Source organism: Thermobia domestica, chromosome 2 (assembly GCF_964235325.1).
Source record: "Thermobia domestica chromosome 2, izTheDome1.hap1.1, whole genome shotgun sequence".
NCBI lineage: Eukaryota > Metazoa > Arthropoda > Insecta > Zygentoma > Lepismatidae > Thermobia > Thermobia domestica.
Genome location: NC_137455.1, coordinates 117,044,392 through 117,057,726, shown reverse-complemented (window position 1 = coordinate 117,057,726; position 13,335 = coordinate 117,044,392). Strand labels below are relative to the sequence as shown.

Here is a 13,335-nt window from a genome sequence, read left to right as displayed (position 1 = left end):
ATACATTCTAATGCTTGTCGACACGAGGAATTATTCGTCCCAACTGGACATGATTACAAGATATTTTTTTGAGGTTTTCAACTGATAAATTAAGTCTTCGATTGGATAACACTTGTTTCAAAATTGAGAACGATCGCTCTATTTCCACGGATGTAACCAGGGCATATTTGAACCACGCAAGAACATGTAGATCAAATTCATTGGGCACACTTTCACCTTTCAACACTTATTTTTAGTTTGTCCAAGTCCTTATTGGTTGCAGTAACTCTCTTACATTTCTCACGAACCGCTTGGCCCTTGGCACCTGACACAGAACAAATTTTGTTTACTACAGAGTGAAAGATGTTTCAGGGAGCAGGGAATTGCTCAAGGTTTTATTTCTCTCTTCCAGAAATGCTATTACGCCTGGCAAAATTGAATGGTGTGTAGAAATGAAAGCTAAATCGTTTCGCACATCACTATTCAACATTTGTTATGATATGCGAATTGATGAGGCATTCTCTTCACAAACAGAAAATTTACTACTTCCTCTACGGTCTGAAAGTTGGCTGCGTAATATAGAGCTGCGGAAATCCAAGTACTTCAACTTGTTACTACTGAATTTGGAGATAAATCAAGTTCAGGGGCGGTTTCTTTAAATAACTGGATCCGGGATGGAGCTTTGAGTTTATTATTATTATTAAAATGGAGATTAAAGCATCTTATTTGTGAAATAAACCACGAATTTCCTCAGCAATTCGATGCAGAGCATGTGCGAGACAAGTTATGTGAAGCATAGCTGGGAAAAGAACTTTAAGTGCTGTTTTTCATATATGGTGCTGCGTCCATGATAAATAAAAGCATATCTTGATGTTTAACACCATCCGGCCGAAGTGAAGTCAGTGAGGACGTGAATAACTGAGCAATTGCTGTACTTTTGTTTTTCGCAGTTCCTTACATGCTGAGAGAAATATTTTGGGACTGATTACAACATTAGCAAGGAACTGTCCCGCACCATCGGTCGTTTCGTCAATCGAAACCAAATTTTTTTCTCACTCACTTCCTTCCTAATTCTTTCAATAACATCGGAATAACAACCGTCTAGTAACTTTTGTGCAGTGTTGATCACTCGGTATCTGTTCACCTATGTACTTTGACAAGAAAGGCTTCAAGGAATCATTTTGTAATTTTCCTAGAGGTATACCTGATTCTATAAATGCCTTACACAAATCTGTAGAAAACTGACACTGTCGACCAGTAGTAGCGTACGAGGTAATCAGTGAAGGTTTTGCTAATTTTTGTTTTCTATTTGAAGCAGATTTACGTTTGGTGGTTTCTAAATGTTGTGTGACGTGATTTTTTTTTTTTTTGCACAATTCACTGTCTCTTTACATAGTTTGCAATAAAGTATGTATCCGTCAGTTGTAAACACATCACAACCGAAAGTCTTCACATAATTATTCAATTTACTACTCAAAGATGTGGCTTCCTTAGGCGTCTTGAAAGAACTTCTTCGTTTGCTCACACAATCACGCATACACGATATCAGAAACCACACAGCCGGTCACAAGAAGAACACTATGCTGAAATGAGGACTTAAAGAATGTTAATTCTTTTGTGCATCTGTAGAATGCAACCTGCTGCACACAAGAGAAGTGGGAGGGGAAAATGTGGATCATACTATGTCACTGCTTTCGGCGACATTCTTTTACTGTAGTGGGGTGAAGCTTGACCTTGACCTGTCCAAAGTTAGTTTGTCTTAATCTTATATTCTCGGAAGAGGCAGAATCCTTTCTTGAAATACGAAATTATATATTTTCCCAGTGAAGGCTTATTTTGAACACAATGCATAGAATAGGCAACATTAGGCCCTACAGCAATTACTCAGGCAGTAAGGCAAAATAGGCAAAATAAAACTGGCTTAGGCTAAACTGAAACTATAACCCTCATATAAATTTTAAAACGTTATTTTTGATCACATCTTTAATATCACAGAATAGGCATTTTGCCTAACATCCGGTTTCTAATTATTATCTTCAGACGTGTTACCAGACAATGTGTCTGCTAAAATAATAAAGCATAAAGGCAATGATATATTGCTGAAACTGTAACACAGATTAGTAACAGTAAGTGTCGCTTTGGTCAGATTTTATTTTCATTTAAGTTATACGTAGTTCCAAAACTAAAATGAGAAGTATTCGGACATTTGTATCTACATATCCAGTCACCTGAAGATAAAAATTACAGCACTGATCAATAAGATTAAATCAGAAGCACACGTTACGTAATATGTACCAGAAAGTACATATTACATGCCACCAGAAAGTTACTATAATTTTAAACTTCCATGTCTGCTTCAAATGTTGATCTATGTATTGACAAATATTAAGAAGTGAGGTTATTTTATTAATATGGTACAAAAAAACATTCCTTAAGAAATGTCCTTTCTTCATGTTCTATCAAATTAGATCTGACTTTAAAGAGAGAGAGAGAAAAAAGTAATAAAACATAATTTTATTTTACACTAGAGGAACATCTCTACAAAACTTTCATTTCTATACAATTTTTATACAGAAAACTGCTGACAACACTTCGAACACGCAATGTTGCAATACTATTCCACGGTGACGGTAACACACTTGATAACTGATTGCTACGTATAATAGTGACAAAATTACATTTCCAATGAATAACTAAAGAAGTAAATCATATCTGAAATGATCCTTGTGAATTTTAATTCGAAAGGCAATAACTACAATTACTTATTGAATATGTCTTGAGTGAACTGGAATCAGAATGAATTAACTTGGATTGTATAAGAATACAGAAAAAAAAAGAAGTTAATAACTAATAAGAAGAAATATTGGAAATGTGATCTTTCATTACTCTAATTTGAAATGCATGAGAAATGCAATATTCAGGAACAGTCATAAACAGAAAGATGAAATTTCAGAGACAATCAGAGAAAATCCAAGTACGAAATACATAGTTCTTGAATGTCTTGCGAATCAACAACTTATTTAAAAAATAGGTACATAAATAGGAAAAATAAAACTGAAATATACAATACTAATAAAAGGAGATAAGTAGAGAATAAGGAACAATAATAAAATCAGTGAAATTTTGGAAAGGAGAGATGTAGTGAAATTTATAACAGTTCCCACTGATCTGGAGAAACCTATTTCCTTGACTTTCCCAGACCTTTGGCAGGAAATTCCCTGACTGTCATGACAGGTGTCGGATGACGTTAATATAAATAAGGGATAAATAACGGTGAATATTTATATACGAGAACATTTATTCTATAGAGACAAATAGTAATCAATTGCTCATATGTACATCGAACTTATCTTCCACAAAAATCTTAACGTCCATTATAATGGTTGGCTAAGCTTGAAACTGGTATACAATTAATGTTACAAAACATATATTTTATAAAATTTCCCTGACCAGTCGGAATCCTGTTATAAAGGCAAAAATACTTAGATAATTGGAATCTAATACGGATGGAAGATACAAGAATGCCAAAAAAAAAAAGCAATGAAAGAGAAAATTTACAGGATGATTTAAGGAAGATATGAATCCAGTCATGAGAATAGAGGAGTGTTGTAGATCCACACAGAGCTGTCGATCTAGCTAGTAAGCCAAGTACTCAACTTACACACAATCGTAAAACAAATTATACTTAATGACTAAAATTACCATACGTAATGAAGTAGCTTACCTATTTGTCCACTCATCCAGCACGCCCATTGTGTGATAACATAGGAAGCATCATTCTGGCACATGAAGGCAACTCTTTCTTGTCTTTTGTTATCCAGTTCAGCTGATATCATACTTGCCAATTGATTACTACTAAGAAATATTCCTTGGTAAGTATAGTCGCCATGCCTATCCCGTATTGCAATACGATCAACATATTTTTCTGCATGACGAAAAACGGGTATCACTTTCTGTTCAGTCGGAGTAGAAGCAACCACACTCTGAGGACGAGTAGCATAAGTTCTATTCATACCACCATTATACCTAATACTTATTCTTCCGAAGTAACTTGAACACCACTTCACACTGATAGGAGTCCGAATTAAACATCTACTCATATTGTAAGCTAATCTTGGATACGCTGATTTCATGACGAAGCCCATTTCCACAACTTGACTATCTTAACTGGAAGAATAAAATATTCTATGATAACATACTTCTACGTAATAAGGTTAAAGATATATATATATATATATATATTAATTTTGGAGTTTACTGTGCCAGTCACCAGTATTACGTACATATACCTAGCTAAAATTTAATTTAAAATTACACATTATTCCAGTACAAAAATTCCAAGCATCAAAAATATCATTTGAATCTTCCGATGTTTTGCCAAATTACAAAACAGTTTTTGTAATCCATGGCAACTATATATTCACAAGAGGTGAAACTTCACAAATTGGTCAAACATCATAATAAAATCAATAAATAAATATGAAAGCAATAGTGAATAAGAATAACAAGAAGAAACGCGTAACTCCAAGAAAATCCACGGAAACTATTCTATCCACAACTAGCTCACATATAGAAGCAAAAGTGAAAAATTTTTCCCAGTGAATCATTGCATTCCATTCTCCTAAAATTAATAAAATGCGACGCACAATAAATTCACATGCATGTACACGAAAAGAAGAAACTAATTTAGAAATTCCAAATGCAAGTAAAGTATTTGGATAACACGATGTAGTCTAAATCAAGACTATAATTAATATTTCACTCGTTGATACAAACTTTCTTTTGTATTTTGTTATTTTTCTTATTTCACTCATTGATACAAACTTTCTTTCGTATTGTTATTTTTCTTGTTCTTCCTTTTTGGAAGATGGGGGACTGTTCTCTATGTTACCTATTTCTATTGTGACGTTACTAGTTTAGTAATAAATTCAACTGTAAAACGAGATACCTTGGTTTGAATCCTCGTCAGTTCAGAAAGTTCCCTACGCTATTATTTCGACTAGGCTTTGTACATAGCTACAATATGGATGATAAAATTTCTGCATCCTTAATTGCCTCTTGTTAGGTTGGTGATAATGAAATTTCCGCTTTAAAGCCTGGTGAGAAACTCACTTCAGGACGCAATACAGGGATAGGATGAAGTTACACCCTTACTAACTCTGTACGCGTCTAGCAAACAGGCTGGGGTATCCAGTCAGTTCTTTGTTGTTCAGGGTGGTATGAAAGTGCATCATGCATCGTGAGTGATATTCAACGAAGTTCGTTACCGAATTCTCTATGACTGTGTATGTGTGTTTGTTATTTGCGAATTTTTCAATTTTGAGCCCTCTATTCGATAGAGCATCAAAAACTATTTGAAAAAATTATGGAATTTTTCACATCACTCTTACCGTTCCCGAGATATTGGCCAAAAAAATTTCCGATTTCGGGCGAGTTAAGGAGCCATATTTCGGGAACTGTAAATCATAGAGAGAAGACATTCTGCAAATTTTTCAATTTTGAGCCGTCAATTTCGAGAATATGTCCCCGTAAAACAACATATTGTAGAGCGTTTTAACAGAACTCTTAAGCAAAACATGTGGAAAAGATTTAGTACTCGAGGAAATTATAAATGGCTAGATATATTATAAGAATTGCTTAAGGAGTATAATAATAACAATAAAGCCTGTAGAATAAGAAAACTTAATTTTTTTAAAGTTCGTTCTAGCAATGCCCTTAGAACATTCTCAACTAGTTATTTATGAATTCAAGCTGGAACATCCTGTACAGCAAGTACCAAGTAACACTAACAATGCATTTGTACCAGGCATGGCGAATGAACGTACCATTTACCTTTAGTATGTCAAATTTCATGCCCGTGACACAGCATTGTGAAATGAGCCCTATGGGAACCATATGTTCAGATGAGCTTATCAGGAACATTGTGGAAGTAGTCCCAGTTAGAAGTGTTTATGCCATCGCAGATGAGTTAGGCATACACTATACCGAGGTCGCTCGGCAGCTCCGTGCAATCGATAAGGTAAACGAGTTAAAACTCACGAGTGCCACATGAATTGACATCGACCAAGAAGAATCGCTATTTGGAGGTGTGCAGTTTTCTGAGTGTAAAGAATAACCGCGAAAGCTATCTGCATCGGATCAGTTTGTTATATGAATTATTATTGCTCTTAGTCATTATAAAGGAACCGATTTATAGTTAAAAATAAATTAATTAATAAATAAATAGGTTGAATCATAATAACAATTTCAAAAATTCTTATCATGAACTTTAAAGAAACGGTTAATAAAGAACCATCTCGTTCTTTTAAACTTGTTAGTGAATAGATACAGCAAAACCTGTTAATTTGGCCTCATTTTTCTTGAACTTACAATGTCTCATAAGACACGCATTACGTATTATTCTCCAAATTGGCACCTATCTATCTTGGAACTTGGCCGCTTTGTAGCAACGTTTGTTCTTTGATGTTAATGATAAATTTATCTATCTATCTTGGCCAGTCAGAATTCCATATTTCTGTTATATTTCTTAACATATTTTCTACATATATGAGAAAGATATGCTGCATTTGTGTTTCGAAATTTTGATGCATACATTTAAACGATTTATCTGGAAGGTCAATGATCAGAATACGACCCTGATTGACGAAAAGGGTGAAGATGGAAAAAACACGTACAGGAATTCAAGTAAGTAGTTGCTTTGTTTATTTTGTCAGTCTTGGGAAAGACAATGGACATATCGGCGCATTTCTTTAATGGAGTTTCAGTAATTCCGGAAAACTTTTACGATTACAGCTAGCCATCTCAACTAATCGCACTTGACGAGTTATTAATAACTCGTTAACAGGTAGTGGAGCTCTTGAAGTATGGATTCCCTTAAAATTTTCTCAGATCACCTTTTGCTCCGAGACAAACATTCGTAGCTCACTAACAACAGGTGGTTAAAAATAAAATGAAATCTTTGAGTTTTACGACCCACGGTTATGCCGGTTAAGCTAAAGGAAATGGTGATGATGAGTGATGAATGAAATGGTGGAATGAGGAAAGTGGGAGGAAACGGGAGAACCCCGAGAAAACCCACGCACACGGTGTTTGTCCACCACAAAGTTCACTTGGCGGGGCTGGGATCGAACCCGGGACCCCAAGCCCCAGAGGTGAACGCTCTACCACTGAGCCACCGCGGTCCCCAACAGGTGGTTAAGTTCAGAATTAAAATGTACATATATGGGAGAAAGAATAAAAGAAATACGCATAAAATGCACCATCAAGAATAAAATTGTTACTAACAACTGACTTTCTGCGAAGGACGGTAAATAAAATCCACAATGATTGTTATTCTATGTATGATTTTCATGTTTTTTTTTTTTTTTTTTTTTTTTGTATCAATTTGAATAATTCACTTCACTGTATCAATCAACTGCGTATACGAGTGATTCCATTTCAAATCGTCCAGGGTGGTCAACACAACTGTCTCAGATTTAGTTTATTTTTTAAAATAGGAAACTACATACAAAATTATTAGACCGATATTTTTTCTTTTTGCTGAAAAAAAAATTTCTTCGATATACAGCCTTCCAAAATGGCTGTCCTCCTCTCGGATTGCTCAAACATGTCAAATTAAAAATTTTATTGTAGAGAAACGAGTGTACTTAGTAACATAATCGCAATAACAGGAAGAGTATAAGGGTGTAAGTTTCGGTGGAGGGCCAAAATTCGTCTATTGGTCCAATAGAAATTGCGCAATTCACTCGCAATGTTGCCAACATTGCTGAAATTTTTGCTAACTTCAAACTTTTTTTTTGTCCTCACGAGCAATATCAACCATCTGCTTCTAGCATCGAAATCTACTCCATAAGGTCTCTTGCAAATGTAAAGGACTTACGTTTCTGATTATTACATTCCACGTTATAGCATGATGAAAAGCTGAAAATTTCATTAAGACGTCGTGTTTGGACGCCATTTTCTCAAAAACCCCACCTTTTAAAAATATGATTTTTTTACGTATCGAAGAAGTACCTAAGTATTTAATATCCACTAACGTGTTGCCTAACATTCGCAATTAATTATTGAAATTTTGAATTTTGTACTTGAAATGTAAATATTTCCTATGGGCATTTAGATCCTATACACAAGGCAAATTGAAAGAGAGTATGAAAATTTTGAGAGATGAATCCTGACATCAAATCCAGTAGAAAAGTTTCTACAAACATGAATCGAATTCCTGTTTTCAATTACAGGGTTTCCAACTTGGGACTCAAAATCGGCTCGGGACAATAGAAAATAAAATATATATTACGCGTTAAATCAGAAACTGTGTGTTAAAGCTTTGAAGTTCAGAAAGTTGATTTATATCAATATGATGATTTTTACGTGCGTTGCAATTCGGTTGGCAGTGTTGCCAACTTGGTAAAACTTTTATTTGTTTCCAAATGACACTACGTGGATTTTACTTGATATTTGGTATTTATTAATGATTGTAAACATCTCATGAAGCACGATTTTTCCCACATCACCACAGTTTTCGAAAACTTACATGTATTCCATTAAAAAGTTTCATCTCGTGCGCTATTGATGGTTTGAGTGATTCGGTGTCGTGAACATCGTCCTAGTGTTCTCTGGAACCATGAAAATTGTTTTCACTGGTAACATGACATTGTAGTGCACCAATTACAGTGTTTGTGTAAATAATAATGGAGAAGTCCTATTACAGTAAGGACCGTATTAAACGTGCTGATTATCTTAAAAGCCATAAGAGGATTGTGGACAGAAAGAATTCTAGACAAAAATTTTATCTGGCGGTAAAGTATATGGATTGCGTACAGCGTGTCTGCCCAAACGTATTATTAGGGGAGGATGATTATTTGTGTCCTGTACACAACGCGATTTGAAAGGCAGTATGAAAAATTTTGAGGGGTGAATCCTTCACCGTAGTCTAGGTTTCACCGATAGCGGGCGTTTTAATGGCGACACATTCATGTTTAGCATGTTAACTGTTTGGTTAATGGTTTCCAAATCTGCATTCAGAGGAACAAATTCTTTATCTTGCTGGTGCATAATTTCATATTTACACCTTCTTCCGTGGCCACCAATATCTCACACACACTCACGTTGTTCACGGTAAATATCCAAAGCACCCTTTACACAAATAATCATCCTCTCCTAATACTATGTTTTGGCAGACGCGCTGTACGCAATACATATATTTTACCGCAAGATAAACTTTTTGTTAAGAATTCTTTCTGTACATAATCCTCTTATGCCTTTTAGAATAATCAACACATTTAATAGGTCCTTACTGTAATAGGACTTCTCATTGTTATTCACACAAACACTGTAACTAGTGCACTACAATGTCATGTTACCAGTGAAAACAATTTTCATGGTTCCTGGGAACACCAGGACCATGTTCACGACACCGAATCATCTAATAAACTGTTTCGTGGTTTCAGCAGAACTTCTTGAACAAGTTCGAACTTGATACATGGAGTTACGAGAGGTTCTGCAATAATAAAAAATAAATTTTCTTCTTCTTCTTCTTCTTATTATTATTATTATTACAACTTACACATACATAGTTTTTATTTGTCATTTTGGTTTTACTAATGATGGCAAACATCAAATGAAATTCACACTTAACTTTGCAAATTATCAATAACGCACGAGATAAAACCTTTTAATGAATTACCTGTAAGTTTTCGAAAACTGTGGTGATGTGGAGAAAATTGTGCTTCATGTGATGTTTATAATCATTAATAAATACCAAATATCAAATAAAAACCAGGTAGTATCGTTTGGAAACAAATAAAAGTTTAACCAAGTTGGCAACACTGACAACCGAATTGCAACGCACGTAAAAATTATCATATTCATACAAATCAACTTTCTGAACTTCATCATAACTTTAACACATAGTTCTGATTTAACGCGAAATTTATATTTAATTTTCCATTGTCGCGAGTCGATTTTGGGTCCCGAGTTGGAAACCCGTAACTCGAAAAAGAAGAGGTATTTACCAAATTTTGACACATTCCGTACATTTTCAGGTTAGGTTAGAGCAGCGTTTCCCAACCGGTGTGCCGCGAGGAAATTGAAACAAAATTATTAATTCTATAGCAACCAAATTGCAAGACATTGCGAAAAAATGTATATTTTTGTATTTCACAATACTATGAATTTCTACCATGGAAAAATTACTGTAATCGTAATATATTATTCTACATCTATTACTGCGTAGCAGACAGTATTTCGGCTCGTACACATTTCCACGGTTAGCTGCTATGTTACGCTTCAATTGAGTCACATTAGCACCGAGAAATGGAAGAACTTGTACGGTACACGTCAAGTGAACGTTCATACAACACTCTCTCGAACGTGGATAACAGAACAACACTTTGTTCAACAGCTGTGTTTTGACTTCGACGCATCGCGAGCTGTGTGATTGCAATAATATGCACCTGTTTTGGTTAAAACAGCAAAGTTAAAAGTACAAGACATTTGTTTGTTCGTTTGTTATTTAGTGATCTTCTTCTTAGTGAAAGGCTGGATACAGTTTTCGAAAAAGAAAGCGTATTTTTAAAAATCTGAGCCCTATATTTCATTGCAATTGTTTTTTATTTTAAAATTAGAATAAAAAATAAGCACAATGAATTAGCATAGGGGAAAACCAGTGATCGAGCTTTCATCTCTGTGAGGAGATAAGTAATCAGAGAAAAAAAAATTACCATGGTATTCTATATTTGCAAATAATAATATCTATGAGTGTCCCGCGAGAATTCAAGCTACACCCGTAATGTGCCGCAAGTTGAAAAAGGCTGGGAAACGCTGGGTTAGAGCTTTGTATTTCTTTTAGGAGAGCATTAAATGAGAAATTCCATTACTACTTGCAGATTGAGTTCTCGAGGGCTGAGTATAAATACAGTGTGGACGTATGGCATAAAGACTACAGTGTATAAAACACGAACCAACTTGTGCTAGGGCCACTAAAAAGCACGAATGCTATTTAACAGAGACAGGGCAGGAGCGCAGTGAGGGGGTGCGTCCGTAGGGAGCAGGCGCATAAACGAGGATAGTGGAAGAGCACACTTACACATACAATACTTTCACTACCACTCTTCAATATGTTGTGCACGACAGTAATTACTTATATTCACACTCTCATTCTTCCACGAAAAATTTTTCACATCGTATTTTACCTATAAATTTTCTATTTGGTAGAACCGTCTGCTCGAGTGAACAATTTGACTTCACAATAGGACTACAAATAATTAAAATACACTGTACAGAGATCTTACCTCTTTTATGTATAATAAGATAGAAATATGAAAAGGAAAGCGTGTTCTTTACTACGTAGTAATCCATAAGAACAAGATGAAGTGTAAGAAGTGACCATAGAAACGTCGTAAAGCTATGGCACACACACGGCATGTGTATTATGCCATATGATGCGTTTTTCCACTTTTCATGTTTATGTATATATGCACCTTCGCTGACGTGGCTACTCCTCGACGGACGTAGCCTACCCCCTCATTGTCACCCGGGCTTATTGCTGCGCTTCTATCCTGACAGCAATCGTGCTTTTTACTGGTCACCTAGCACTAGTTCGTGTGTTTTTGAAAATTCATGTTTTATGTACTACAGTTTTCATGCCATATGTGCACACGCAGTAGTGATAATACTGCTCTTTTAAAAGTCAATCTGCACAAATTATTCGGTAAAAGACAATTCCTAAGACAGTAAGAGTCCATTTCCTGATAAAACTTAATATTCCATTAATATAAGTATCCCCTTATGTGGTAATCTAGTACAGTAAAGAAGTATTTTTGGTATGCGTTTCTTAACTTTTAATGTCCCGGGATTACGGTATGAATTCGATAAATGGCTCCACCTCCAATCCTTCTTCTACAAGAATATTTACATAACACCGATGAATATGTACCTAGTGAAAAGCAAAAAAGCATGAAAATCAAATATATACGTGATTAATACTTAAGACTGAACGACGGAAACGAAGTAAGAGTAATTGTAGGGGAGATGTAATAAATAGTAATTCAAAGTTGAAAGCAGATTTATGTGGGTCTAATACGAGGCCGGCATGTTTGAAAGATTAGCCCATTGCAATTCACACACAAGGCCAAATTGTCGTTTGGCTGCTACTCAAGTTGTATAAAACCTATCTTGCAGAACTGTTATTCTTGTCTAAATCCAAGGCCACCAACTTACGAAGGTTACATTTTCCGAAGAATTCTGTACTTGATTTCTGTTTATTTTCAGATAATAAAATAAGCAGCTAATTTCACAGTGTTAATCCCAAACAAGCTTTAGTTTCTATTTAAGTAAATTACAAACTTATTATCAAATATTTTAAATCAAAAACTTACCAATATACTTTTTTTTCTAGCAGTATATGAAAAATAAGAGTTGTCGCATTACATTGATGAAGAGTATTTCCTAAAACAATCCAACAATAAATAAATAAATAATAAAATAACATAAAATAAATCAGAAAAAAACACGTTTATGCTATGAAAAGCGATGCAGTAAAGAAAATGATCAGTGCTCAGAAAAGCAATACTTCGATAAAACAAAATTTATTTAATATTAACAAATCTCCAATGATGTAATCAAAGACCATTTCGGCCAATGTACGATTAAAACAACATAAACAATTTTAACTTTAATTCTACAAGTTGCATGTAATGCATATTAGGCTGTAAACGTAATATTCGTATTTCATTATGTCACAAGATAACTAATGTCAGCTTTACCTTATCATGGATAACTGTCCTTCTTAATGTAGAAATTTGACTGTCTCCATTCGCTAACTTGTTCCCTCGCTGTAATTTGTGTCTTGAAGTAAAAGATCATTACATTATACACCATTGCCTACACAAACATTTTACACATTGATGTTCGCTGATAAGTCCCATTTTCACTATTTCTTCTCGGAAAGAATATCGAAGCTCCTAAGAGAGTGACCACCCAAGAGAAAAGATTAAAAAAAAAAAAAAAAAAAAAACGAAGAAAAACAGATAAAGAAAATAAAAAAGCGATTGAAGCAAGTAGTGAATTGAATTGAAAAATAAGTTGCTGAAATTTTTGAGTTGTGACCTTTATTTAATGTCAGGATTTTATTAAATTTGTCCGGGAACTTTCCACAAATTTTGTGAACAGCAAGGCAAGATTAGATCTCTTTAGTAGTGTTTCTATGAAAGTACGGTGTTTCCGGAGGCAAACTATGATTTCCATCTCAATTCCCCAATACGCAAGATTTTTGCAATACAAAATTAGCGACATAAAAATTAAAAAAATAAGTATGTGATATCGAATATTGCAAACCCAAACGAAAACTATACCAACCGA

General features: G+C 34.7%; 1 protein-coding gene across 2 annotated transcripts in view; it reads right to left on the bottom strand.

The window, feature by feature from the left end:
• Acsf3 (Acyl-CoA synthetase family member 3) overlaps window positions 1–12,954 on the bottom strand; it is a 58,570-nt gene extending 45,616 nt beyond the window's left edge. The window contains exons 1-3 of one of the 2 annotated variants that reach the window (XM_081745182.1): window positions 12,741–12,954; window positions 12,354–12,423; window positions 3,704–4,146 (exon numbers count right to left, since the gene is read on the bottom strand). In XM_081745182.1, coding sequence (XP_081601308.1) covers window positions 3,704–4,124 — 421 coding nt within the window. In that variant the 5' untranslated portion in view covers window positions 4,125–4,146; window positions 12,354–12,423; window positions 12,741–12,954. The remainder of the gene's footprint in view (window positions 1–3,703; window positions 4,147–12,353; window positions 12,424–12,740) is intronic. The other variant, XM_081745177.1, reaches the window with a different exon arrangement.
• Between the last annotated feature and the right edge of the window lie 381 nt (window positions 12,955–13,335).